The 27870-nt window shown below is 37.2% G+C and overlaps 1 protein-coding gene across 4 annotated transcripts; it reads left to right on the top strand.

The window, feature by feature from the left end:
• Positions 1–27855, top strand: LOC106076641 (bestrophin-4-like). 4 transcript variants are annotated; one of them, XR_008774859.1, is made up of 17 exons: positions 2877–3099; positions 6755–7060; positions 8025–8159; positions 8669–8743; positions 9786–9877; positions 11486–11640; positions 11933–12010; positions 13371–13523; positions 15088–15168; positions 16128–16279; positions 16473–16541; positions 18673–18856; positions 19958–20091; positions 22576–22689; positions 23974–24144; positions 25986–26345; positions 26399–27855. XR_008774859.1 is itself a non-coding variant. In XM_056011126.1 (16 exons), the coding sequence occupies exons 2-16, from the start codon at positions 6882–6884 to the stop codon at positions 26170–26172; spliced, it is 1959 nt and encodes a 652-aa protein (XP_055867101.1). In that variant the 5' UTR covers positions 1–1096; positions 6755–6881; the 3' UTR covers positions 26173–27855. The 4 variants fall into 4 exon arrangements, 3 of the variants coding, with proteins under 3 accessions (XP_055867101.1, XP_055867100.1, XP_055867102.1); XM_056011126.1 differs by lacking the exon at positions 2877–3099 and adding an exon at positions 1–1096 and having other exon boundaries at positions 25986–27855; XM_056011125.1 differs by having other exon boundaries at positions 25986–27855.
• Positions 27856–27870: the final 15 nt, after the last annotated feature.

Raw genomic sequence — 27870 nt, 5'->3', positions numbered from 1 at the left:
ACTTCTGTAGTTCTGGCCTGTGAATTCAATTATCCGTTCTCTCTCCTTCACTACATAAAAAAATGGTCATTGCTCAAATCCTGGCCACTAAATCAGAGACTCTTTAAAGGTGTTTCATAATCCTCGAAAGCATTCAATATTGTCCACTACGAAATATTAGAAAGCGTAATGTTTGAACAGTTCAGCTGTAGCAAGATACGCGCCCAAGATTTAGAGATTAGAAAGAGTTTTAATAGTGCTTAAAAAAGAAATAAATTGTAATTGTAAGAAAGAGCAAGAGGTATGGGGTGGGGGCAAAGCGAGAGAAAATAAAGAAAAGAAAGACGAAAAGAGAACGTAAGAAAGATGGAGGCAGAGAAAGGGATAGAAAGACAAAGAGAGAGATAAAGAGAAAAAGAGGGATGAAAATAGAAAGAGGAAGAAAGTAGAAAGAGAAAAAAAAGGACAAAAAATGGCATAAAAAGAGAGAGGGAGAGAAAGATAACGAGGAAGGAGGCAAAGAGAGAGAGAGAGAGAGAAATAGAAAGAGAGACAGAGATGGAAAAAAGAGAAGAAGATATGAAAATAGACAGAGAGAAAGACAGAATAGAGAGAAACAAAGGGAGAAACAGAGAGTGATAAAGAGAAAAAAAAAGAGAGAGTGAGAAAAAGAAAGAAAATAGAAAGTAAGAGAAAGAAATAGAGAGGAAAAAGGGAGAGGGAGAAAGAGAAAAAGATACATTAAAAAGAGTGTTAACACTTAGATAGAAATAGAGAGGTAAACATAGAGACAGAAAGAGAGAAAGAGAGAAGAGAGATGGAGATATAGTTGTAAGACAAAACATAACCACCCCATCTACTCCATTAGTGATTACCTGAGTGATCACAGCGCCAGCCAACCGGCACAAAGAGGTAAAAGGCTCTCTTCTCAAACTGTAGTATGTGGAACACTAGTGGACCACCTCATTGCTTTAGCCGGTCATCCGAGGACAACATGTAACAATATAGCTCTAACTAGATAATACTCTGACATGCTTCAGCTGTCTATAAAATTTGAGAACCTTCAATTCTGACCATGTTGTAGGCTTATTAAACTTGTCAATTTACCACTATATTGGTGAGTTGCTGATTTCTTATCTTATCTTATACAGACGTTTCTTCAAAAAAGAAGTTTACGTCCTACGCGTCATGCATCTAGTCATGCATGTTAACCAATGATTAAATTCTGCCAAGTCACTGTTTTTCCTGGCAACCCATTCCATGCTCTAACAGCACTAGGGAAGAAGGAGCACTTGTACAAATTTGTCCTAGTATAGTAGACTTAGTACTGGTTCATTGTCAAACTTTTAGCCGAGCTTCGCCCCAATGATTAAATCTGTCGGAATTTTTGTTTTTCATCGTTCTAACACCTTAATTAAAATACACTTTTTTTAAAATCCGTAGCCGTGACTGAAAGCTGATAAAATTTCTTCAGTACATAATATGTTTGTTTGTAAAATGGTGTACATGTTTCGGATGTTCCTTCAGAGTTGAAGAGAATTTACTTCCAGGTCCAAATTCTCGCAGGACGATGGGGGATGGCAGCGGGCAGGGTATGAACCCAGAACCATCGAGAAGTCCTAACGACAGTCCAGCGCACATACCACACGATGAAGTTTTATCTTATAAATTACAAAATTTTCTTTAAAAGAGGAGATAATAAAGTTTTGATGCGTATCCATTGATCTCGAGGTAGGAGCTAACCTGAGACGTAAACTCTGTTAAGTCATTCATTTTAAAGGTTGATTTAGGCAACTCATTACACGCTATAGGGTATTATGGAAGAAAGAGCACTTTTGCTATGTTTGTCCCAGCATATGAGATAAAAAATGTGCCTTTATCTTTGTGTCTTTCTTATTATTTTATTAGGTTTACACATATATATATATATGTATATATATATGTTATATATGTATATATATATATACCTCACATCAGTAACACACATAGATAAATGTTGCATTCAGGCCTTGCGATCTATACGGCAGATGATGTAAAGGTCATCTGTTTCTGTGGCCCACGGTTAACGTGGGTGTAATGTGGTCAGCACAACGGCCGACCGCCTTTACTTTTCCCACAACTAATGAACTAATGACTCAGAGGCACCCTAAAGATTCCGAAATTAGATATCCCAATCTTCACCACCAGGATTCCAAATCGGGGCCCTTCGGTTCGGAAGCTAAATGTTTTACCACTCATCCACCAGGCCTCTTCCACATAAATAGCGATAAAAATATTTTGTATTTTGAAAACACATGACATTTTTTTTTAAAGTGTAGTTTTTTATAACCAGTATAACCAGGAAATAATTGTTCGGATCCATAATCCCCTGTGTCCTAAAGAACTACGGTCTCATTTATAGTCTAAATCCTATTATACTCTTAGATGGTCATGTGCTTAGTCCAGTGGTTCCCAAACTTTTTCTTTAACGGAACGTTTCGCTCATTCTGAGTATTAATGTGGATGAAATTAGGCATATCTACATTTCTATTTATTTAGCATAGTCTTTTTTTTTTTTGTAATAAAAAAAGTGAAGCTGTATCTATTAAGTTTTAATTAATCAATAGTGTGTAAAAATCAAACACGGTGTCGATCTCTTTCAACTAGATGGGATATATTATCAACCAAGAGCTTCTACAGTTTAAAAGATAACACTAACCTAAGGTGCATAAAATTACACCCCTCGGATCACTGAAGCGTGACGGTTATTCATTTTTTTTCTTTTTGCTTGCCCCATTTTCCCCCCTCTTTCCTCTGTTGCCCCAAGTTTCTAAATGCTGCACACTGTTATGGAGTCAAACACATTGGACTTTGTTGGATGGGGGATAAAAAAAGGATGCACATCTAATAACACACGTGTTAGCACTTCTGCGATAATACGTGACACGGTGCCCTGGGTGTGTAGTTGTCACTGGTCACTTCACAAATGTGGTGGGCAGCCAGTGAGACCGAGCATTGGTACTTCCCTATAACTGGCTACCACCCCCTCTCCTCCTTGAATAACGCATAAACCAATTCCATCTTCTGTGGTACCTATGTGTGTCCTGCGAAATCTCGTCTATTCATATTTCATTGACTTTGGTAAATATATTGAGATCTAGATATTTAACTGCACTCTAGCTATGACTTGCCATATACATCATGATTTAACCCTTGGTTATAGTTTTTCATTCATTATAGTATATCTGATAATCCAGTTTACAATGTTCAATGTTAAAAAGTGCTGATAATTTTAAAATATATAATTATAATTATTTTTTACTAAAACTTTTTTATTTTATTTATTTACTAACAGATAGGCCTAAATTAATAGAATTGTATACATTTATACATAGATTTTAAGGTTATGGTCCCGTTAGACCGTCGCCTGATTTGAATTTCTTTGCATTACGCATAAACAATAATATAACCATGTGTATCTTTTTTTCCAAATTTAAAAAAAATATAAATTAACCCAAGATTAAGAAAAAACAGCAACAATTTATCATCTATCTATCTATCTATCTATCGATGGATCGATCTATCTATCGATCGATCTATTACTGTCTGTCTAACTGACTGACAAAACACTATATATATATACATTGTGTTTCTGTTTAATTTATTTATTTGGTTTGTGAACATAAATAGCACTCATGTTTCTAAGTGTCCTACAATAAAATAAAACTTCAGTAAATGACACAGGGTGTGCAACTCAGTACCAGTTTGTTTTAACGTTAACAAATCTAGCGAAGAAATTGCTGAGTTATTACCCTTGGCAGGGCATAGCTTTAAATCTGCGTGACATTTAGAAAGACAATTACACGATTTGTCTGTCAAGAACTGCAATGCCATTCGAAATTGCTGCGCTGTAAATGTGGCTACTTGTCTACATTTCTCTGTTATAAAATAATGTGACGTTAACTTGCATGATATTCACAAACTAGATAACTATTAACCAAATTTTGATATTTTAACCCCTCACCCTAAGTTATCCGTTATTAAGCAAAAGATTAAGACTGCTTGATTGATCCTTATTTGAAAATTGTAGTGATTACACGCACTCTGTTTTTTTCAATTAAAATCAGTTGACTGGAAAGCATTCTTCACTTCGATATTCTCAAATGGGTATTGAACCCTTTAGCGCATGGACACAATTAAATTTTAATCAGTGGAGCGGCTTATTGAAATATCCACAAACAAGGAACTTGAACCAATGTTTAAATAAGAATACCATAAGTTCTTATTATAAAAACATGTTACAAATTTTTATCCTACTATAGGAGTCATTGTAGAGAAGTTATTGACTGATTTGGTACAACATGGATTTAGTGCATTAATTCATTGCCGTTGCTACCATGCAAAACATAGAAAACTGTCTTCACCTAGTGTTCATTGAGCTTACTTATGCTTGCTTATATAATATTTTATGTACCTTTCTATAGGGCTCCGTTAGCTACGTTTGACTACACAAATAGGTCCCCGGGTAAAAAAAAATAGTTTGAGGACCTTTGGTCTTATTACGTTAAGCCATGAGATTACCAAACGGAAGTAAATGTACTTAAATGAAAATTTCCGACAATGTCATGTGGTGCCACTATTAATAAGGCTGCGTCCTTAACATGGCTAAAAGTCGAATGTCCGCTAACTCTCTGCGTTCATAAAAGTCTTCCTATCTCTAAGGCATCATGGAAGTAGTCTGTTTACGACGGCTGATATTATTTCTAGCAGCTTAAAACCTAATCTTGTTTTTAATAGTCACATCATTGTCTGTACCTCAAAACTTCCCCTATTCTCGAAACAAATAACTAATTTTTATCATACCATAACAGATTACAGCAGAAATGGGTGTAACAAATGACCTGTGTAATATCAATAAAGAGAATCTTGCCACATTTTAGCACTGCTGCATAGGGGGCGTTGTCACCAAGTAGTAACGTAATTAGCTTCCGAACCGAAGGGTCCCCGGTTCGAATCTAAGTAAAGAAGAGGATTTTAAATTTTGAAATTTCAAGGGCTCCCAAACAATCCACCAAAACTCTAATCGTTACCTGAATTTAGTTGGGGAAAGTAAAGGCGGTTTGTCGTTGTGCTGGCAACATGCCACCTTCATAACCGTCGGCAATAGAAACTGATAACCTTTACATCATCTGCCCTATTGATTGCAAGGTCTGAAAGTGGAACTTTACTTCTGAGTACCAGGCAGATAATCAGAACATTTTTCAAATGACACAGTTAAGTAAAGGGAGACTACAATGAATTGTGATTCCCTTTAACAAACCCTGCTATTGGCAGTGCCAGACAAAGAATATTAGTTCCTTTGTATAGCAATAATGACAAAGCCTTATGGCAGGGGTTCTCAGCCTGTGGGTCGCGACCCACTTGGGGGTCGACAGACGATTTGCCAGGGGTCGCCAAGGTCCATTGAAAAAGTGGATTGTTTTTGTCTACTCTTCTGTTGCTGTGTGTGTATGCGGGGGTGGGGGGGTCGCGGCAGAGTGGGGGATTGTAAAAAGGGGTCGCCGAGCATAAAAGGTTGAGAACCGCTGCCTTATGGATAACATTAGCTACATTATCCTTATACTACACTCTGGATAGTTACTATAGGCAGTCTCGATTCCACAATAACATATTTGAACATTATAGGTTTAGTTATTATAATAGTTTGGTATCGATTATACCATAGATGTAACTTTGGACTCCATATAAACTGTCAAAGTGTCAGTATCACCTTTTTCTTTTACCCACTTTTGGATACTGTCAGTCTCGCATGTACTCATCTGCTAATTTCTGTAATGATAAACATTCTTTTCAACTTTAAGATCATCTTATATTTTTCTTATCTTTAACTATTCCTTAGTCTGTTGGGGCACCATGCAAGATTCGTCAAATGTCTTTCCCCATTCCTCATCTTATACTAAATCAATTTTTTTAATATATCTATCTTTTTATCTTCTTCTTATCTTATATAATACAGACGTTACTTCCAAAAAGAAGATGATTACGTCCTACGCGTCATGAATTTAGTTATGCATATTAACCAATGACTTAAATTCTGCCAAATCACTGGTTTTCCTGGCTAGCTCAGGCAACCCATTCCATGCTCTAATAGCACCAGGGAAGAAGGAGTATTTGTACAAATTTGTCCTAGCATATGGGACGAGAAATGTGCCTTTATCTTTGTGTTTGTATTAAATTTTGTTTTTGTATTTGAAGATTATGGTTCAGTGTTTTATGTATGATTGCTACTTTACTTTTGAGCCTTCTGTCCTGAAGGCTTTCTAAATGTAGTGATTTTACTAAAGGTGTTACTCTAGTCAAATGTGAATATTCGTTTGTTATGAATCGCACTGCTTTATTTTGTGTCTGTTCTAGTCTATTACTGTCTATTATAACATTACATTTAAAAAATATTAGCTGCATGACTAAAAGTTTGAATAGTGGTCTACTTTCTATGCTAGACCTAGAATAACAGACCTATATATATATATAAATATATATATATATATATATATATATATATATATATATATATATATATATATAGGTTTGTACCTAGAATTCAATCATACCCTCTTCTTTAGCAATTGGCAAGCATTTTTGCATATATATTGTAGAATTTAGAAATTAAGGTTAACTTTATTAAATTATCCTAAATAAATGACATACAAAATATTTCGTCGAATAAAAAATGTTAAATCGATCTCAATCAAAGCTATTATATGATAGTTTTAAACAACTCAGACTTTAATTACAGATCCAACTGGAGCCGACTATGCCAGGTTGCAATACACATTAGAAACTGGGGGCTCAGTAGAGTCACGGTGGAGGCTTACAAAGGAGCGAGGTTCGAATCCCTGGTTACAGCAGACTAACAAGAGACGATGACCATCATCTACCAGAACCGCGTGGCCACCACCTCACTGGGAGGTTTCCTGAAGCTGCTGAAGACTTGGCGGGGCAGTGTGTACAAACTGATGTACAAAGAGCTGATTATCTTCTGTGTTCTTTACTTATTTATCAGCTTGATCTACAGGCTCGCACTGCCGGAGGAACATAAAAGGTACTTTTAAAGAGAGCTCTGTCTCAAGCTATGCAATACTAACCCATAATATCGATAAATTAGCTACTAAGTTATACGCTAAACGTCTCTTTATTACAAAGTTTATTTTAAGTCAATTTTGTAAAAAGTTAAAAAAAAAAAGATTTTTTCTCCCATTTCCCATTATCTAATCAAGTTAAAACTTTGTACAATTGTTCATTGAACCTGACAAAACATGAACCAATCAAAAGAATTAAACAATTAATCAAATGATTGTTGGTAATTAATTATTTTGTTTCATTTCGAAATAAGGAGAATATATACAGTGCTTTATTGTGTCGATACGCACCGGTATGGATTACCGGCACCTTTACGATAAGTCAGTAAGTAGCGGTTATTTCCCCTTGATGACCTTTTAGTTTTTTTAAAAAAGTGTTGTTGTTTTTTTCTATTGCTTGTTTTAAGATTCATTTGAGCTGGTTCACAGTAACGCAACTTATACATGGCAATACAAAATGCAAGCTCTTTGCTTTAAGAAAATATCGTTAAAAGGTTCTAGGCGATTCTATTAGTGTGAGTCTAGGCCCAATGTATTTAGTCACAGTAATGTCCGGAACATACGTTGTCTCATTCTGTTGTGTCCGGCTTTGAGTCGAAAAATTATGCCTTGGTCATGTCAAATGTACATTTACTTTTTGTCATACACTGTGGCCAGTTCGGTGACCCCATCGGCCCATTTTGATAGCGACCTACCATGCTTTTGCACGGATACCCTTATAGGTGACCGTGGTTGCCCCTGGTTTGTATGCAATACACCTATTGTTTGAGGGAATTCTAATGTCAAACTAGAGGCTAACCATTTAAATAATATAAAAGTCAAAACATAGCATTTTTTAATACTGAATGTCAACGACAGTTGTTAATAAGAAAATTTAGTGTATAACAATATGGATGAAAATTATATTAAATTAAATTTTTTTTTAAGGGTTTTTGAGAAAATAGCCATAGAGCTGAGAGCGGCCAGCAATATTATCCCCCTTTCGTTTATTCTTGGATTCTACGTGTCATTTATTGTGGAAAGATGGTGGACACAATTCATAAATGTCCCATGGCCAGATAGGTAAGGATGTTTACCAAGTCTATATCAACTCATCCTGTCTGTCTGTCTGTCTGCCTCCCACTTTTCCTTCTTGGATAAAGTTAGAATCTTGCACTATTGTATCGTACGAAACTCAAATCAATTAAGAAATTAGTTCAATTAAATAGATGTGGGGCACGGTGGCTGAGTGGTTATTCACTTAGCTTTCTCACCTAGGGTCTTGGGTGCGAATATCTTTGAAGGATGGGATTTTAAACTTCTGGATTTTTAGGGCGCCTCTGAATCCACCTAACACGTATTTACAAATAAGATGTTAGCTAATTTCCATTGATAGTCTTAAAATGTCGAAGAAACAAGGTTTGTTTAAATTTGTTTTGTTTCAAATAAATGGTAATATCTTTACTGTACAAACATTATTCATTATTCATCAACATTGTTCTTTTAAAACAGTAAGGGTTAAGAACTATGACTTTAAAGCTCTGTACGCATCATAGAAATCCAAATGTACAAGCTATGCCATTTCATTTCAGAACTCTCTTTGTCATGGCCGCCTATCTTCATGGAACCGACGAAAGATCCAGAATGATGAGAAGAGCCGTAGCCAGGTAAACCAATAGGGCGTGTCATTTAAGATATTAACATATTGGACAGGCCGTTTTAGAAGGTAGCTTTCAACCAAGGGCAGATAATAGATTCTGAGTGGGTTAATTGTATCTGTTTAAACACCGAATTTCAGCTATTTCCGATCAACAGTGAAAGACAGATGACAGGTAAATATTACAAATTTTTGGCTGGTAAATGGATCTGGCCACCTTTCCTCCATTCATCCCTCCAGAATGTATCTGAAATATAAAATTAGAAACTTCTAAAGTGATTGAAGAAATGCTGTAGAAACATCGTCGTCTGTTATACCTATCCTACATTCAATTATATACATAATACATATATAATGACCACAATTATCTCAGAAAATTACACCTGGTGAATTACCATAAAACCTACTAGAATGCGAAAAGTCGTGCAGATGTCTGCTTGGAAGGCGATATGTGCTTTGAAAATTCGTTTGGTCGTCTCAATGGTTTGGACTAGGAAATGGATTATATTCAACTTTGAAGCATCTTTACAACAGACCCAACGTACTGGTGCCTTGTGTTTGACAGGTTTTTTCAAGGCGAAATGATATTATGCTCTTCTGTGACGTATAACTTATCGTTACTTCCCCATGTTCTATTTATTGTAATCCCCACTTGTTCAACTGATAAGTTATCTCCCCTTGTATAATTGGTTGTTATTTCCCCTTGTTCAACTGATAGTTATCCTCCCATGTCTGTTTGCTTTTCCCCAAGTCCAGCGTATTATTATCTCCCTTTGTTCAAACCGATTGTTGAATTGAGAGTTACCTCCTTGATCAAATGATAGTTACCTCCCCTTGTTCAAATGATAAGTTATCTCCACTGGTCCAATAGATTGTTATCTCCCTTTGTTCAAATTGATATGACCTTGTTCAAATGATAGTTATCTCCACTTGTATAATTAATTGACATTTCCCCCTTGTTCAACTGATAAGTTATCTCCCCTTGTTCAACTGATAAGTTATCTCCCCTTGTTCAACTGATTAATACCGTTAAGCTATCCTTTTCCCTTCAGGTACGTGATGTTTGCCTTGATTCTCATCTGTCGCAACGTCAGCGTGTCTGTCATGAAAAGATTTCCTACCTTGGACCACATCGTCACAGCGGGTGGGTAGCCAGTGCTACATCGTGAGATACTTTCATTCTCTTGTCTTTCTGTTCCCTCTGGTAGCCTTTTTGATTCTCTTTCATTCTCTTTCTCTCTGTCACCATTCTTTTTTTTTTACTTTAGTGTCTCCATGGTCTCTCTTGTATTTCTTGTACTTTATTCCTTTCTTCTCTGCTTATTTATCTATTTATTAAAAAAATTTTTTTTTTCAATACAGAGTGTAATTGTATCAATTAGTTTGGATCAGTTACGTAATTATGATGAAGACTGATTTAAACATAATAAATCTGTGCGACGAGAACTATTTTTGACAATCTTTTTAGCGGCTTCCGAAAGGGGAATAGACTGACGATATTAGTTTTATGTTGTCTGTCTGTCCTTCCGTCCCGTTTAGATCCCGTAAACTAAAAAAGATATTGAAAATATGACATGATGATATTTTAGGTTTTTCAAAGCTCTGATGTAACGGCTACTTTTTTTTCTTTCCTGAAAGCGAAAATTTATTTTTAAAAAATCAACTATGAAAGCAGTTTTTTTCATAAAAAATTCACACCATTTTTACAACTATTCACTATTAATAGTAACAAACTCGGGAGGCTAATTTAGTAAGGGGGAAGATGATTGACCATATTTATAACACATATATGCATACGGTTTTAGATTTTTGGGGAAAAATATTTTTTTTACTCATGTATTGCTAAGTTATGTAAGCTCTTTCATACTAATACATTAACAAATAATGTTAACTTTTTTTTAAAGAGAACAAATCTATTTAGTATGCATATAATTGGAACATAATTTAAAACAACAATTAATAAGTAGTAATTCATAATATCGCGTAAACTATAGAGCAGAGCCGCAAACGCGGAGCACTTAACTAAAGGAAAATAAGGATTTTTTTATTAGGGAAATGTATTTATTTTCATCGAGGCTTTGAGACTTTACAAAACAATTAAATCAATTATATAATCATTATATGACATCAGTTAGGCCAGGCTTACACCTAACTTCACCTTCACTTTCACCTATCCTTTGGTCTGCTGGACCGTTTGGGCACCACAAGAGATCTGTCAACATTCTTTCTCCATTCTTCTCTGTGCTTTGCCTTTGATAGAATATCATTCTGATATTCTTTCTTAAAATATTAAAACCTGCCTTTTTACCTGACTAGGAGGACCACTTCGAGGTCGATTTTGAGTTTGTTTTTCCACACAAACTGTCTTTGTAACCTTGTTTTGTTTGGCTTTTAAAATTCTCAAGGGGACTAATTCAGCTTATACCACCACACTTGTCGAGTAAGATTTCTTTCCCTTGTTCAAGATACCAAACAAGATAATTAATTACCAATAATTACTTAACTAATTGATTTTTTTATTGATTCTTGTGTTCGTTAAGTAAAAGAAATAATTGTGCAAAATTTTAGCTTGATCCGAGATAGGGTGTGGAAGAAATAAAGTGTACAAACTTTTTGCCTGACAAACAGACATACAGAGAGACCAATAGACAGAGTTTATATCGTTTAAAAAAAAAAGGTCTTAAATTTAGGCTTTTCACCTCTTGGTATGTCCAGATTGGGTCACCAATCATGCTTCTAATTTTATTCCCAGGTTTTGTGACCAAAGAAGAAATAGAAATGTATGAGAAAGTCAAGTGTAGGTACATCAAGTTTTGGGTGCCAATGGTCTGGGCCAATCAGGTGCTGGTGACAGCCAGACGAGAGGGCAGAATACAGACAGACTTCGGTCTCAGGATGATTATAGAGGTATCAGTTGAAACTCGTAAAAATATAGTTCAAAAATAGATCTATTTTTTTATATAATGGATTCTATGTAATTGTTTCTACATACATGTTAAAGGAACCTCATATAATTTATATATAAGCTTTATAACATTTTCTGTGTAAGCTTTATAACATTTACACCTAGCACCTTTAATAAAATTTGAATAAAGTTAATTATTCTGCTCATTCAATAAAATTTGTTACAATTGTTCTCAATAATTGTACTTTCAAATTTAATAATGTATTACAATATTATTTTGTTGTTGTTGTTTAGTATTTAGCAGACATAAGAGACAAGTGTTCCATTATGTTTGTGTATGATTGGATTACTGTACCCTTGGTATACACACAGGTAAGTACAAGGACGAACTAGTGAATAGTTTATGTACAGCTCCATGGGCTAGCTTGGTTGGGTACATATAAATAAATAAATAAATAAATGTGTATGTATGTATATGTATGTATGTATGTATGTATGTATGTATGTATGTATGTATGTATGTATGTATGTATGTATGTATGTGTGTGTGTACTGGTGTGGGGGGAAATCCCCCCTACTACCCCTTCCTCCTCCTGGAAAAATCCAGGCTACGCTCATGAACAAACATTTACAAACTAAATTATGTTTAGTATCCACTTAATGAGAAGTTATTAATCTGAACTGCTGGTCAGCATGCCCTTCGGAAGATCATAGTGCTTAGTCCCCTGCCATCCTGCGAGAGATTTGCGCCAAGACTTTTGGTAAATCTTCCTTTCTGGAGGAGCTTTCTAACCTTCTAATGCAGGGGTTCCCAACCTGTGGGTTGCGACCCCCTTGGGGGTCGATTGACGATTGGCCAGGGGTCGCCTAAGACCATCGAAAATGTGAATTGTTATTGTCTACTCTTCTATTGCTGTATGTGTGTGGGGGGGAAGGGGGGTCACGGCTGAGTGGGGGAGTGTAAAAAGGGGTCGGCGAGCATAAAAGGTTGAGAACCGCTGGTCTAATGCATTTTCGAAAGCTGGCATGTACTGGTAAAACGATCCTTTTTTTAATCTAACAAAATGGATTGATTTAAAGAAAAGATTTTAGTATACAGATCTACGGCTTTTCTTTGAGTCTGAAGATTTAGACATGCAGAAATTTGCTTGGCTACTCAGGACAAGCTGTGATCTTCATATTTTGAAACATCTGACGCTGGTGGTTAGTTCAAGTTCTCTTTTAGCCGTCCATGCTGGTCCGTTTTGGTGTCAAAATATTTTAGAAAATTAAAATACAAAAGTTAGTTTATCAAAACTTTATTTTTTTTAACTTTAAATCTTCACATATAAGGCAGGCCACGTCTTGAAACAAAGAATAAATAAATATGAATTCTTCTTCTAGTTAGCTTTTTGCTTTGGAGATGCTGATTTTGCCAAGGAAAAATTGCGTGCGGCTTTTTTCATTTGTTAAGCGCTGCCATACAGAGTGTTAGTTATGTTGGGCTGTAGTGGTAGTAGGCTCTTAGGTGGATTAAAATGGGGCATTTAAAGAGGATATGATTCAAAGTTTCCAAAGGGTGTGCACAGTGTCTACAGAGGATAGGTGTTCGGGGTTTATTTTGTTTAAATGATAATTTAAAAGTGTGTGTCCTGGAAGACTGTAGATTTTTTTGTGGGGGAGGAAACTGATGCTATCCAGGAATAACTTTGACCAGATATTTTTACCTCTGTGTTTGTATTTTCATTAACAGGTCGTCACTTTTGCTGTGTATTCCTATTTCGCCACGGCTTTGATTGGTCAACAGTACCTGGACCCTGGCCAGAAGTACGAGGGCTACGAAGGAGATTTTTACTTTCCTGGATTCACCATTTTACAATTTTTATTCTACATGGGATGGCTTAAGGTGAGTTACTCCCCTTGACATAGGCAGCACTACACATTTATGGTTTACATTTGGTCTCATTGGGTTCGAACCAGCCTTAACCCTGCTTGTCGTTTGGCCTAGGATGTAGGCGTGGAACGTCCAAAACAGAACAAAACAAAACAAAAATCTGTATTTGACCTTGACCTTTACCTATCCCTGAGTCTGTTGGATCGTTGTGGTACCATGCAAGATTTGTCGACCGTCTTTCTCCATTGCTCTCTTTCTTTTGCTTTAGACGGAACCTCTTTAAATGGCAGGCCCGTTCATTCTTCCCATCGCTTTCTCTGACTCTTCTTCTTTTTTCCTGGTACTGTTCCCTGAAGGAAGGTCTTTGCGAGTCCCGAAGACCTTGTAAAATGCCATAGATTTTTAGCTTTCGTTTTTTTACGATAGTTAGCAGGTCGTCTTAGGGTCCAATCGCTACAGTAACGCTGTCTCTAATCTCTTGGTTTGTGATTCGGTCTTTAAATGTGATACCTAGGATCCTTCTGATGCATCTAAATTCCATTGCTAGGATCCTCCTCTCTAGCTCTGCAGTCAACGTCCAAGACTCGCAAGCATATTAGAATGTAGCCATGACCAGGGAGCGCACAAGTCTGTATGCTTGTGGCAAACACTTCTTTAGCGCATTGGAAAGAGTTTTAATATTGATGCATCTGTTATCATTATTATTATTATTATTATAAGAGGTGTGTTTTGAAAGTATTAGGGAAGGGATATGAAAGGATTTTAGTTGTTTTAATTTAATTTTATATTCATTCCTAAATCAAGTTTCTTTATTTTATGTATCAATTCTTCCTTTCGCTACTCTTACTCAACCCTTTTCTCTCCTGCCTTGTTAACTCCCACGTCTATACAGTCGTTTATTCATATACACTTGGTATCAATCTTCCCGTGTAAATTCTAAACCACCCCCCGTCCCTTGTTTCAACTCCTCTACTCGTGCTAGCAAATCGCAACTCTTCTTCTTCATCTAGCCAGATTTTTTTGCTGAGTTTAAGACCTTTTTTTCAGTCTGTGCCAAAAAATAATAATAATAAACGTCTTTTTCTTGTCCGCGATTTCCACACTGGCATACAGAGAGGGTTGGTTACGCTGGGTTGTTGAGAAGATATGCTCCTTTTGTTGACAATGAAATTGGGGCAATCAAGTAGGGTGTGATCGACAGTTTCGTAAGGGTGTGTGCCGTGCCTACAGCAGGATGGGAACTATAGTTATTGTTGGTAATCAGTACATCACAGACTTGAGGCTCTAAACTAGGTGCATTCATTTAATGATTCAACTCTAGTCGACACCAATGGCCACAAAAGGCCTGAACACGTCCCTTCAACGTCGCAACCTCTGGGCAATAGGGACAAATAACTCGCCACTGATCTTCTCTGCCCATAGGTTGTGACGTCGCAGGTCAGTGTTGAGGCCTTCTTTAACGCTTGATCTGGCTCCAGTGATCGAGATGTTAGCAGGCTTTAGGGTTGAAGTCTCAAACAATGGTAATCTAAAATCTATTCCTGATAGAGCTCTGTGTCTATTTGCTTGTTTCTAGGTAGCTGAACAGATGATCAATCCCTTTGGAGAAGATGATGATGACTTTGACATCAACTGGTTGCTAGATAGACACACAGATGTAAGTCATCTTTGACTGACTTTGAACGTATTTGTCATATGAAAAACAGTTGAATCTAAAGATGATGGAAATTAATGACAATAAATATTGTAACGAAACTTTAGCTCATAAATTTCTGACATGTAGATATAGTCCCTTTAGCATGATATCAATTGTTAATATTAGATATATTCAACAGATCTGATAATAACATTTTGTAATAGTGGGGATCAGGGGAATGCTCATTATCTTCCCTTTTTTTATATGAAGAAATACTTTTTCCATAGTACTCATATATATATATATAAAAAGAAAAGTAAAGTTCCCCTATCGGACCTTGCTGTCTATACGGCAGAAGGTGTAAAGGTCATCTGATTCTGTGGCCTACGGTTAACGAAACTGTCATGCGGCTAGCACAAAGACTTTTCCCCAACTAATGTTAGGTACCAATTAGAGCTGGGTGGACTCAGAGGCGCCCAAGGATCCCGAAATTAAAAATCCCAGTCTTCCCAGGATTCGAACCCGGGACCCCAGTTCAGAAGCCAAGCGCTTTACCACTCAGCAACCGAACTCATATATAAATTGAATTATTATAAAAAAATGTGTTTGTAAACTAGATTTATGTGTTGTTGTTTTTTTGTATTATTTTCTTTTTTTACTTTTTGCATTGAAAAAATAACAACATTGACATGTATTAAAATACCTGGTTTAAAATAATTTGTTTATATTCATTTATATTGAAACTTGAAGAGATAGGGCCCTCACAAAAAAAAAAGCATGCTCATGGCCACAATGAACTAAAATCTAGCATAAACTGACACATATAAATCTTATGTGAATAAACTTGTTTTCAATGTGTAAACAGCGACAGGAATGTTTGTTCGAGTGTAGACGCCATTAATGGATGACCACTAAGAATGGGATCTTTAAAGATATATATCTTTAGTGTTTGTGTTTTATTCCTAACTATAATCCAACAGGTAGCCTTTTGTTTGACGGATCAATGCTATGGTTTCCATCCACCATTTATTCAAGACGGCTTCTGGGGAGATGTCTCGAGAGAAGTCCCATACACAGAGTCATCTTTGGGATCCATAAGGCCGAATTTTATGGGGACCACGTTCGGCATTCTGTAAGAACATTTTCTGAAATAATTAACTTTAAAAAAAAAGAGCATTGCCTAGGAAAGGGAGATAATGCAATAATCTTAATCTTGACCTAATAAGTCTTGTTAGGATATCGTGTGTTCTCAACTAGCGCAGCTAATTCAAGATACGAATATCTCCCCCAACAATTCATTGTCTTTCCATCTCATCTCTTTCTAGTAACCCTGACCTGGAGGCTGAAGATATGATATTTCCAGAACACGAAGAGACCGGATCAACACGTCACAGGTAGCCGCTTTAGCTCCACTTGTTTGAGCCCATAAATAGCGATTTTTCGGTCAATGCTTATCACATTTTGACAATTATATGTTTTAAATATTGATTAAATTATACTTATTTTTTTATTCGTTGTATATACTTTAATTAATCAATTCCGCAAAGCCTGTACTGTTTGGTTTATCCAATAATAAATGCTATAAAAGTATTTCCTCTGATGTTCAGGAATCAGTACACCTGTCCATTGCCTGCCCTAGTACTGCCTTATAATTTATTACACCTGTCCATTGCCTGCCCTAGTACTGCCTTATAATTTATTACACCTGTCCATTGACTGCCCTTGTACTGCTTTATAATTGATTGCACCTGTCCATTGCCTGCCCTTGTACTGCCTTATAATTGATTGCACCTGTCCATTGACTGCCCTTGTACTGCCTTATAATTGATTGCACCTGTCCATTGACTGCCCTTGTACTGCCTTATAATTCATTGCACCTGTCCATTGACTGCCCTTGTACTGCCTTATAATTGATTGCACCTGTCCATTGACTGCCCTTGTACTGCCTTATAATTCATTGCACCTGTCCATTGACTGCCCTAGTACTGCCTTATAATTGATTGCACCTGTCCATTGACTGCCATTTTACTGCCTTATAATTGATTACACCTGTCCATTGACTGCCCTTGTACTGCCTTATAATTGATTGCACCTGTCCATTGAATGCCCATGTACTGCCGTACAATTCATTGCACCTGTCCATTGACTGTCCTTGTACTGCCTTATAATTGATTGCACCTGTCCATTGACTGCCCATGTACTGCCGTATAATTCATTGCACCTGTCCATTGACTGTCCTTGAACTACCTCATTATTTCGAGAGTGTTTCTGATTCGCAAAGGGGTGAAACTGAGGTGCCAGTAATATGTCTTTAACTATGATGGGCACTAACCTTTTCAGGTATTCGTCACAAGAGCACTTTTAGATCAAATTATGAACATATGGCTGGACACGTTGAATGAATTTGAATGCGATGTCTTGATTGATGTTATGATGAGGTTGTGATGATTAGGCAATGCCCTTTAAGATGCACCAGTATGTAATGATACTGTCACTATAAATATAGAACACTCAAACAATATAGTGATGCCGGGGATACTACTTTCAAGTATAAACTCAAAATGAAATATTTTTTCACAGAAATATATTTTTTCCCCTAGAACTTGGAATACTATGATGATATAATAATAATAATAAGATTATAAGTCCGAAGATTTATGAGAAATGTAGTATATCCCGTGGCTACGCAACCCCAGCTGTAGCCTACATATTTTAGTCACATCCAGGGCAAGCATAACCATTGTCCGCCTGTGGTCGATTAATATTTTCTTTTTCGCCGTCTGCGAATGTGTCCTTGGCAGCGGATATTTTTTTTGGTTTCAAATGTGTATCCCGCGGCCTTTGTGAGTGACCTCCAGCTGTCTCGTTCTGAGTCCGCATGCAACCAGGTGCTTTCGTCTATGTCTGCTAACTTAATTTTAATACCTTTACTACAGTCGTTGATGTTTCCTAAACTGATCATGAATCTCTTTAAATACTCTTCAATTTACGTCCTTGACCTTTACTTGAACCTTCCATTCCATATTTAGAGCTTATGGGAAAACCCGTCATTGTTTAAAATAAACTTGTAGTTCCTTGCCAACAACATACAGCCGTGACCTTGCGGTGCAAACAGTCAATCTAAAATAAACTAGTGAAAGAGTAAACTACGTATAAACATCACGTGACAATAAATATATTTTACCATATTTAACTCTTTCTTCCCTTAATTATTTGTCCACGTTTTGAAGGCATTCTTCACTTTGCTCATAACTATTTCACTACCCCTTGATATGATTAGGCTTCAATAGCTTTGTTGTTTGTTATCAGAAAATGTTGTATTTGGTCTAGAATTAAAGGGAAATGCATGCTCTTTTTATATAATTCAAATTTAAGTTAAAAAAAATAAACATGTTTTTAATTTAATGAGATCATAATCAACGATGATATCGTCGATTAGGAGAGAAAGAGTTAAATACGCCTGACCCACCAGACTTTTCTCCAGCCAGTTACACCCATGTTGACAAGTTATGTATTTGTTACTAGGAAGAACTCTCTGGCCGAGTCTGTATTGTCAGCACTCCGCCATCGAAACTCAAGGCCTCAAGTTCATCACGGATCACACGTGACCATTACGTCACAAGCGTCAGGCGTCAACGGAACCATAAACAGACGAATCTCCTTTGACGAAAGGCGACCCGAAATCAGACGGTCGTCTATAGATGTACCGGTAGGGGTTAAACTTGAAAACTAATGATTGAACTTTGGTGCCATAACTGTTGGGATAAAATAATGCTATAATAATCACATTAACTTTTAGGTTGTAAAAGTAGTATTGATCGATGAGTGCCCCTTGAAGTATATATTATACATTTCAATATTACGTAGGGGTAGATAAAGGTAATGTACTTGTTTTGTTTAAAAGAAATGGTTTGCTTGACAATATGAATGTAAAAGCAGAGTTGTTAACTAGTTCATACTAATTATTTGTTTTCTAATAACTTTTATAGTGAACACTAGTGTAAATATCTAAGGTGACTGGCCACATAACACCATGCCTGTGTCTTATCTTATAAATGACAGACGTTCCTTATTAACAGAATATAATATAAAGACACTAGGGAAGAAAGGGGATTGGTATAAACTTGTCCTAGCATATGGAATAAGAAATCTGCCTTTATCCATGTGTCTTTCTAATTATTTTATTGAACATAATAATGAGAGGCTTAAACTCTGCCAAGACCTTGGTTTCCCTGACTGATTCAGGCAACCCGTTACATGCTCTCAAGACACTAGGGAAGAAAAGGAATTGGTGAAAAGGAATTGGTATAATTTTGTCCTAGCATATGGAATAAGGAAGAGGCGCGGTGGCTGAGGGTTAAAGCGCTTGGCTTCCGAACCGAGGGTCCTGGGTTCGAATCCTGGTGAAGACTGCGATTTGTAATTTCGGAATCTTTGGGCGCCTCTGAGTCCACCCAGCTCTAATGGGCACCTGACATTAGTTGGGGAAAAGTAAAGACGGTTGGTCGTTGTGCTGGCCACATGACACCCTCGTTAACCTTAGGCCACATAAACATATGACCTTTACATCATCTGCCTTATAGACCACAATGTCTGAAAGGGGAACTTTACTTTACTTTTTATATGGAATAAGAAATATGACTTTATCCTTGTGTCTTTCTTGATTATATTATTAGATTTGGTTTATGTATTTGAAGATTACGTTTTTTTTTTCTTCTCTGTATTATTGCTACCTAACTTATCACCATTTCTGTCCTAAAGTGTTTGTTGTCTACATGTTCTTTTGTCTGTCTGTTGTTTATATTCCCAGTTACGACACGTAAAGGAAGCAGAGTTCACAAAAATGCAAAGGAAAAGAAAAATGAGTCTGCCCATGCAGATTAATTTGTTCAACAGGAATAAACCCAAGCGAACATCGCCCATGTTGTCGCCCAGACTAATGAGGTTTGTGTTACATCTTTGTAGTCACGATTTGATAATGTAATTGTAAGCTAGCAAACAAGACAGTACACCGCTGAGAACTTACGATTTATTGGGTGGATGATGTAAGGTTATTCTGTTTCTACGGACGATGGTGTCATATGGCCAGTTTGGCGTCATATGGCCAGTTTGGTGTCATGTGGCCAGTTTGGTGTCATATGGCCAGTTTGATGTCATATGGCCAGTTTGGTGTCATATGGCCAGTTTGGTGTCATGTGGCCAGTTTGGTGTCATATGGCCAGTGTGGTGTCATATGGCCTGTTTGGTGTCATATGGCCAGTTTAGTGTCATGTGGCCAGTTTGGTGTCATATGGCCAGTTTGGTGTCAAGTGGCCAGTTTGGTGTCATATGGCCAGTTTGGTGTCATATGGCCAGTTTGGTGTCATATGTCCAATTTGGTGTCATGTGGCCAGTTTGGTGTCATGTGGCCAGTTTGGTGTCATATGGCCAGTTTGGTGTCATATGGCCAGTTTGGTGTCATCTGGCCAGTTTGGTGTCATATGGCCAGTTTGGTGTCATGTGGCCAGTTTGGTGTCATATGGCCAGTTTGGTATCATATGGCCAGTTTGGTGTCATATGGCCAGTTTGGTGTCATGTGGCCAGTTTGGTGTCATATGGCCAGCACAACGACCGACCGCTTTTACTTTACCCAATTAATGTCAGATACTCACTAGAGTTGGGCGGACTCCTTACCTATTACCTATCCCTTAGTCTGTTGAACCGTTGGGGCACCAAGCAAGACTTGTCGACCGTCTTTTTCCATTCCTCACTGTCCTTTGCCCTGTTTAGAACCTCTTTCAATGGCAGGCCCGTCCATTCTTTAATGTAGTCCTCCCATCGCTTTCTCTGTCTGCCTCTTCTTCTTTTTTCCTGGTACTGTTCCCTGAAGGAAGGTCTTTGCGAGACCCGAAGATCTTGTAATATGGCCATAGATTTTAAGCTTGCGTTTTTTTTACAGTAGTTAGCAGGTCATCATGGGGGTCCGATCGCTGCGGTAACCCTGTCTCTAATCTCTTGGTTTGTGATGCGGTCTTTGAACGTGATGCCTAGGATTCTTCTGTAGCATCTTTATTCCATTGTTAGGATCCTCCTCTCTAGCTCTGCAGTCAGCGTCCAAGACTCACAAGCATATAGAAATAAGGCCATGACCAGGGAGCGCATCAGGGGCGGATTCAATAGCGTCCTAAAAATCCCAAAATTCAGAATCCCAGCCTTCACCCAGATTCTAACCTTAGACCTCTCAGTTCTAAATGTCTTTTAAAAAGTATGTTGATTAATTTTTAATTACTAGAGACGATTTATACACAATTTAAGAACAACATTTAATGAAATGATAAACAACGCGATTACAGAACTTATGAATTGCATTAGAAGAAAAAAAAGGATCTACTCTTGCTTCCTGTACAAACCAGAAATAAGAAAGCTTATATCAGCTCACTCTTTCAGTCTGGTAAAAACGTTTTAAACGTAAATTCTCCCACAACCATTTTGGGAGTAAGCTGAAGCTTTGCACAATTATTTCTTGAGCCTATAAAACAAAATCAATAATAAAAATGTTAATTAACGATTTGTAATCAATTACTTTGTTAGATACAGAACATGATAAAAGAATGTGTACTTGACAAATGTGGTGGTTGTAGAGATGAATGTCTAATCTGCGTCTGTATAAATTGTACTGTTCAGCAAATAGGTTGCGTGTTTCTGTACGCGTTAAATTACTAGCGAGTTCATGATTACAGACATGCAGACGAATAATACAAATCCAAAAATAGAGTGAACAACCAACAGGCGTATGCAGTATAGCTGTTTAATTCATAACGGGAGTAGTCTAGTGACAGTCTAGTCTCAGTCACTACCCATGAACATTGTTACCTCTATTAAAAAGCCTAGACTGCCCTAGACTCAACTGTTTGTTTAATCTATCTAAACTACAGTCTGGCTTTGGATTATATGTCGTCACAAGTATGCATTCATTTGCAGTCGCCTAGAGTGCGTCTCTACATGGTATTGGTTGATTTAATCCCATTGAGGAGAATTCAGACCTCGCGTTCGAATTCAATTCGCACAACTTATTTTTATACTTTTCAAAAGCGTTCACATTCCCAGATACCCTCTTCCTCCCTCCCCCCTTCCTAACTCAACTGGTCCAGGCAAGTGATAGGATCGTAGTGCATTGAGAAAACTAAAAGCATGAAATAAGCGCTAAACAAAAACAATTGGTAAAAATATTTCTAATGGCACAGATTTTTATTCTTTGTCTTCGTCTAAGAAAATGTAATTAGGCCTACGTGACTGATCCAAGCTAATTGATATACTTAATGTAAGCTTTGTTGAATGTAGATTATAGAGTTCTTGTTTGATGTGGATACGGCAAGTATAGATAGCTTAATTAGTCCAAGCAAATCTAGTTAATAGTTTTGGTATTGCTACTTTGCATTTATACTTCAGCAGCAAGTCAAAGCAAAGTTTGGGGAGAGAAAGTGACGTCGAGTCAGAGGCATTCATCAAATCAGGGGAAAGCACTCATACAATTATATCTTATTCTTCGGAGAAAATTTCGAGGTAAGAGTTGTCCTCTCTTCATCTTTCCGTTTCTAAGTTGTCCGTTGGTCAAATTATTATATATATTTTTTTTTTGTTATTTCATTCATAGGGAAATTTGTTGACTACCATATAGGGAGAGGGTGGAATAACAACTTTCAGGGGTCTATGGTTAAGGCGACAAATGAGTAGTGTAGTAGTCGTTTCCTGGAAGTGATTGAGATTGGTTAATAGTTATGGATACCTGTTTTACAGGAGCTGGGATCTGTTTTACAGGAGTTGGGATCTGTTTTACAGTAGCTGGGATCTGTTTTGCAGGAGTTGGGTCTGTTTTACAGGAGCTGGGATCTGTTTTACATGAGTTGGGATCTGTTTTACGTGAGTTGGGATCTGTATTACGTGAGTTGGGATCAGTTTTAAAGGAGTTGGGATCTGTATTACAGGAGTTGCGATCTGTTTTACAGGAGTTGCGATCTGTATTACCGGAGTTGGGATCAGTTTTACATGAGTTGGGATCTGTATTACAGGAGTTGCGATCTGTTTTTCCGGAGTTGGGATCTGTATTACAGGAGTTGGGATCAGTTTTACAGGAGTTGGAATCTGTATTACAAGTTTTAGAGAACAGATGATAGGTAAAAGAAATAGATGGAGACAGACGAGAAATAAAAAGCATGATCTATCTATATATATTTATACCGAAATAAAAGTTTGTTATCAATAGATAGGTACACTATTTTAAAACATTTGGTTAAGTTCCATATGAATGTATGTAATGCAACTGCATATCAATTATTCATGTAATCATCCCAATTTAAATTCGGAGCTATCGCCTTCAAATAGTACACCAGAGTTTAGTCAAACTTTGGGGTAGGCGAGGTTCTGCCACGGGTATGCTGCTAAGTCGAGGCAAGATACGAGAGCTTCTTAGGCCCCCTAGCTGGCAATGGTGGGAACGAATATATATTTTTTGGTTTGGGGCAAGCCAAAACTAAAAGTTTGTGAACCACTGCCACATAACATCACTACTAACCATGCCATCAGATCACCAATATAGTCTTTAACTCTCACACTGCCAATCCTCTTTTCAGAGACCCCGATTCTGTGTTTGTACTCTCAGATCACTGCTATCATCACTTTAACTCTTTCTCTCCTAACTGACGATACCAACGTTGATTCCACCAGACTGTGGTAAATAATTACGGAGAGAAACAGTTAACGTTCAGACCATGATTATTATTTTTAACCCAAAGATCACTATTATTTTGTTTTGCCCTCTGACCCCCAATATATATCTTTAACCCTCAGGCCACCAATATTGTCGGCTATAGAAGAAATCAAGTCTTTACCAAACGTCCCTAGTGCAGTCAGCATGAGGCGCATGATGCTTGACTACGGCAGAAGAGGATCTAGTCTTAGCGATGACGACAGCGATGTCTCAGATCTGGACATCGGCGGGGGGGACAACGTCAGCATCAGGTAAGACCGGCACGACGTCTGTGTTGTATTGTTGAGTGAAGGCATCTCTTTAACAAAGCTTCTCAGGGCTGGCTACATCTGGTTAGACAACTGCTGGTCGTCCACTTTTACGGTATACTGATGTAAGCAAACGCGACTTGAAGTTCTTCAAAATCGACACTAGCAGCTGGGAAAAAGTTGCACTGGATAGATCCACGTGGAGAACGAGCGTAAAGAAAGGTGCTCGGATTGCAGATGCCATACACAACACTAGTAGAAAGAAGGGTGAAAATGCAACGGCGCCTGGTGATTTCATATACCCAACCTGTGACCGCTGCTGTTTATCAATGATTGGCCTTTTTGGTCACACAAGAAGTTGCAAAGGGAAAACGCAAACACTCCATAGGGAAAATCGCACAAAGGGAGGCTACTGTTCCTTAAAAAACATCACCTTCAATGTTATTTTGCGTGTAAAAAAAATTATAAATATAAAAAAGTTGCCTTTTGAAAAAATCAATTCCCCCAGTATGAAGCGGATGTTAGTCTTTAATTTCTCATTCTATTTACTTCATGTCATTTTTTACTATTTCATGGAGTCTTTCCAATGAGCTTTGCACAGTCGAGTTCTTATATTTACAGTCCAGCTTAGAATTTTTTACATAAGACTTACTTTCGTTTTTTTTTTAAATTCTGTTACTGAATACAAAGAAACATTTGAGTCGAGTGCGGGGAATTCCCGCTAAAGCCGTGTGCAAATTGAAAAGACGTAAGCCAAATTTAATTTTAAGATGATTTTAGTTTTTTACAAACTGTATACCGACAAACCAGAGTTTTCAGTGTTCGTCCAGTTAAGCAGTTTCCGGTCACTTTCCAATTTTTGAATTTCTGAACCCTTGAAGAGCTTGCAAGCCAGTATGAGGAATTGTAAATAACATTGTTTTTTTTTTTTCCTAAAAAAAGTTATTTTGAGATTAAACTACTTTTCATATTACTGTAATGTCAACAAATCACATGGACTATTCGATATATTGTATTTACCACAAGTCAAACCTGTAAATTTATTTTGTGTTTAGCATTTTTCTTTACGAACTCTGCATAGTAAAAATTCTCAAGACTGGATTGTGAGGCATGGAATTTTTACGCACAAATTAATAAATCGGTATCTCAGATTCAAGATAGTTATACAAAACGTTGCCTGGTGCGGCCGCACCTCCCGCAATACCTTTGCTACACCACTGTTTCCTCTTTAATAGTTGTAAACTTTTTATTTTGTATTATTATTACTAGCATTGTTTTGTAGAAGTGTACTGTGTGTCTGGCTTACTTCTAAAGGGTAAATCAAAAACTGTATTTCGGGTCAAAAGGGTGGATTTCAACTAATTCTAAGGCTTTCTGAAGGATTTCTGAAGGATTTAGTTTCGGAAGCCTAGCGCTTAGCCACTCAGCCACCGCGGCTCACCCACTATTATTACTTCGGATAGAACTCTTTGTTAGAGTTGGGTGGACTCAGGGGCGCCCTAAAAATCCTGATATTAAAGATCCCAGTCTTCACCGCGATTCGAACCCAAGACCCCAGTTTCGGAAGCCTAGCGCTTAACCACTCAGCCACCGCGGCTCACCCACTATTATTACTTTAAATATTACTGTCCATTACATTTTATTCAATTTGAATTTGTTTATATAGTAATAAAAGCTCTATTTAGTTTAGGTCAACAGGATGTTACTTAAGTTATTTCACTTTGTATAAGTTAAGAAGCAGTACACCTACAGCGGTTTAGTTGTCTACCAGCAGTTCGGCGCTACAAGTCAACGCCCGTCCACAACATCCCCCTCCGTTAACTCCATGTCTTAATACTTTACAGAGAGAACAAGTATTCCGAGTTCAAAGAGTCTGCCATCCAGGAAGTCGACGAAGAGTACGTCACAGCAGCTGAAGCTAACAGTCCAACCTACTCGTACCTTGACCAGCCGGACTTGCCAGTGGTTCCACCCGAGAACCGCATGGGGAGAAAGAGAAGTACCAAAGATGAAGGAAACAGAAGACAATGAGAATCGACCTTTGAACCTGACCTTTGATCCCTGACATTTAAACCCTATTACAAATAGCAAGTGAATTAGAAACACATCAGAAGAGTTTGATCTCTTTTTTTTTTTTTTTTCATTTTATTTAGATTTTTCTTGCTGTGGAAGCAGGACTTGCCTTAGATGATTGGAGACCCTAGGTGAATTGAATTTGGTGAGAGCAGGGCCGGCCCTAGATAATTGGTGACCCTAGGTGAATTGAATTTGGTGGCCCAAATGAAATAGAAAAATAAAATTTAACAGCAAAGCAAAGGTTCTCAATTTATTTTAGATCAAGTGGAGTCCAACAATACATTGGGCATAGATTTCTAATCTTAAAAAAAATGTTTTCACTTCTGTGCTAGGCCCCCACCAGCAGGAGGCCCTAGGCGGCTGCCTAATTTGCCTGTCCCTAAGACCGGCCCTGGTGGGAGATAAACATTATTAAGTTATGTTACTTTACATTCAGTTTTGCAGGTAGAAAAGTGTTAGATGAACTGTAAGTTGTATTTTGTCTTTTTGTTCCCCTCGAAAGTTATAGGCCTAATCAAAACAAGTTTTTCAAACTGAAATTTCAATGTCTGTGTCTGATGTCTCGTGCAGAGACGATCTCTGGGATTTTTTTTTATGACAATATTTTGTCTAAAATGCATCTTGCCTCTTATCTTTCATTATAACCAATTAGTCTTTGACTATATTTTAATTTGTACATTTGATATTGTTAATTAATATAAAGATTATAATTATCCACTGTGTGTTCGATATTGTAACTTGTTATTCGATTGTTTGATTTGTCTATGGTTTAATTTTTTAAAAGATATTTTCTGTTGTACAAAATTATTTCGTTTAATTCTGGATCTTTTCTTTACACTTAGTTGTTGTTTTTAAATTAACTGATTTAATTTAATAAGTTGCAGGCTATAAAACTCTTTATAGACCTACTTCTTTTTTAAGCCCCCACCCCTCCGCTTCTTCTTTTTTAAGTATACACTCATAATCTTTGTATGTTTTCCCTCGCTTTAAAACATTACGCTTGATATTATCATTACACGAGTTTTACTGTCCAAGCATGTAATTGAAATTACTTTATGTAGACATATATTTGTAATATGTCTAAACAGCTTTATTTTAATATTATTTTTTTTTTGGTGCATGTGTGCATGCGTAACTCATGCACAATGATGGAAAATCTAAATACCATTATCGCGTTATTTTTGTATACTTATTAATACATATAATATGTTAAACTATATTTCGATTGGCTCAGTAGGAATAATAATTATTATAATAATGATCATCGTGGTTTGATGGGGACCACATTCGTCATTCCTGGGGACGAAGGCTTAGCACTGGGGGTTTTGTGTCTCCTCTTGTGGATGGTGAGACCTATGTAAGCCGAGAATGTTTTGTCTGCACTCTGGGTAGGTTATTCCAGCTGAAGCTTAAGCTGTTGACTTGGTCTTTCTCTCTGGTGCTCTTTTTTTCTGCCAGACATTGTCAGGCCTTGTGATGTATTTGGCAGAAGATCTAAAGGTCATCTGTTTACGTGGCCTATGGTTAACGAGGGTATCATGTGGCCAGCCCAACAACCATCAGTCTTTATGTTTCCCCAACTAATGTCAGGTTCTCCATTAGAGCTGGGTGGACTCAAAGGCGCCCGAAGCCCAAAATCTTAGTCTTCACCAG

The sequence above is a fragment of the Biomphalaria glabrata genome, chromosome 14 (assembly GCF_947242115.1).
Source record: "Biomphalaria glabrata chromosome 14, xgBioGlab47.1, whole genome shotgun sequence".
Classification (NCBI taxonomy): Eukaryota; Metazoa; Mollusca; class Gastropoda; family Planorbidae; genus Biomphalaria; species Biomphalaria glabrata.
Note: the sequence above shows the minus strand (reverse complement) of the source record. Positions and strands in the feature narration are given on the sequence as shown.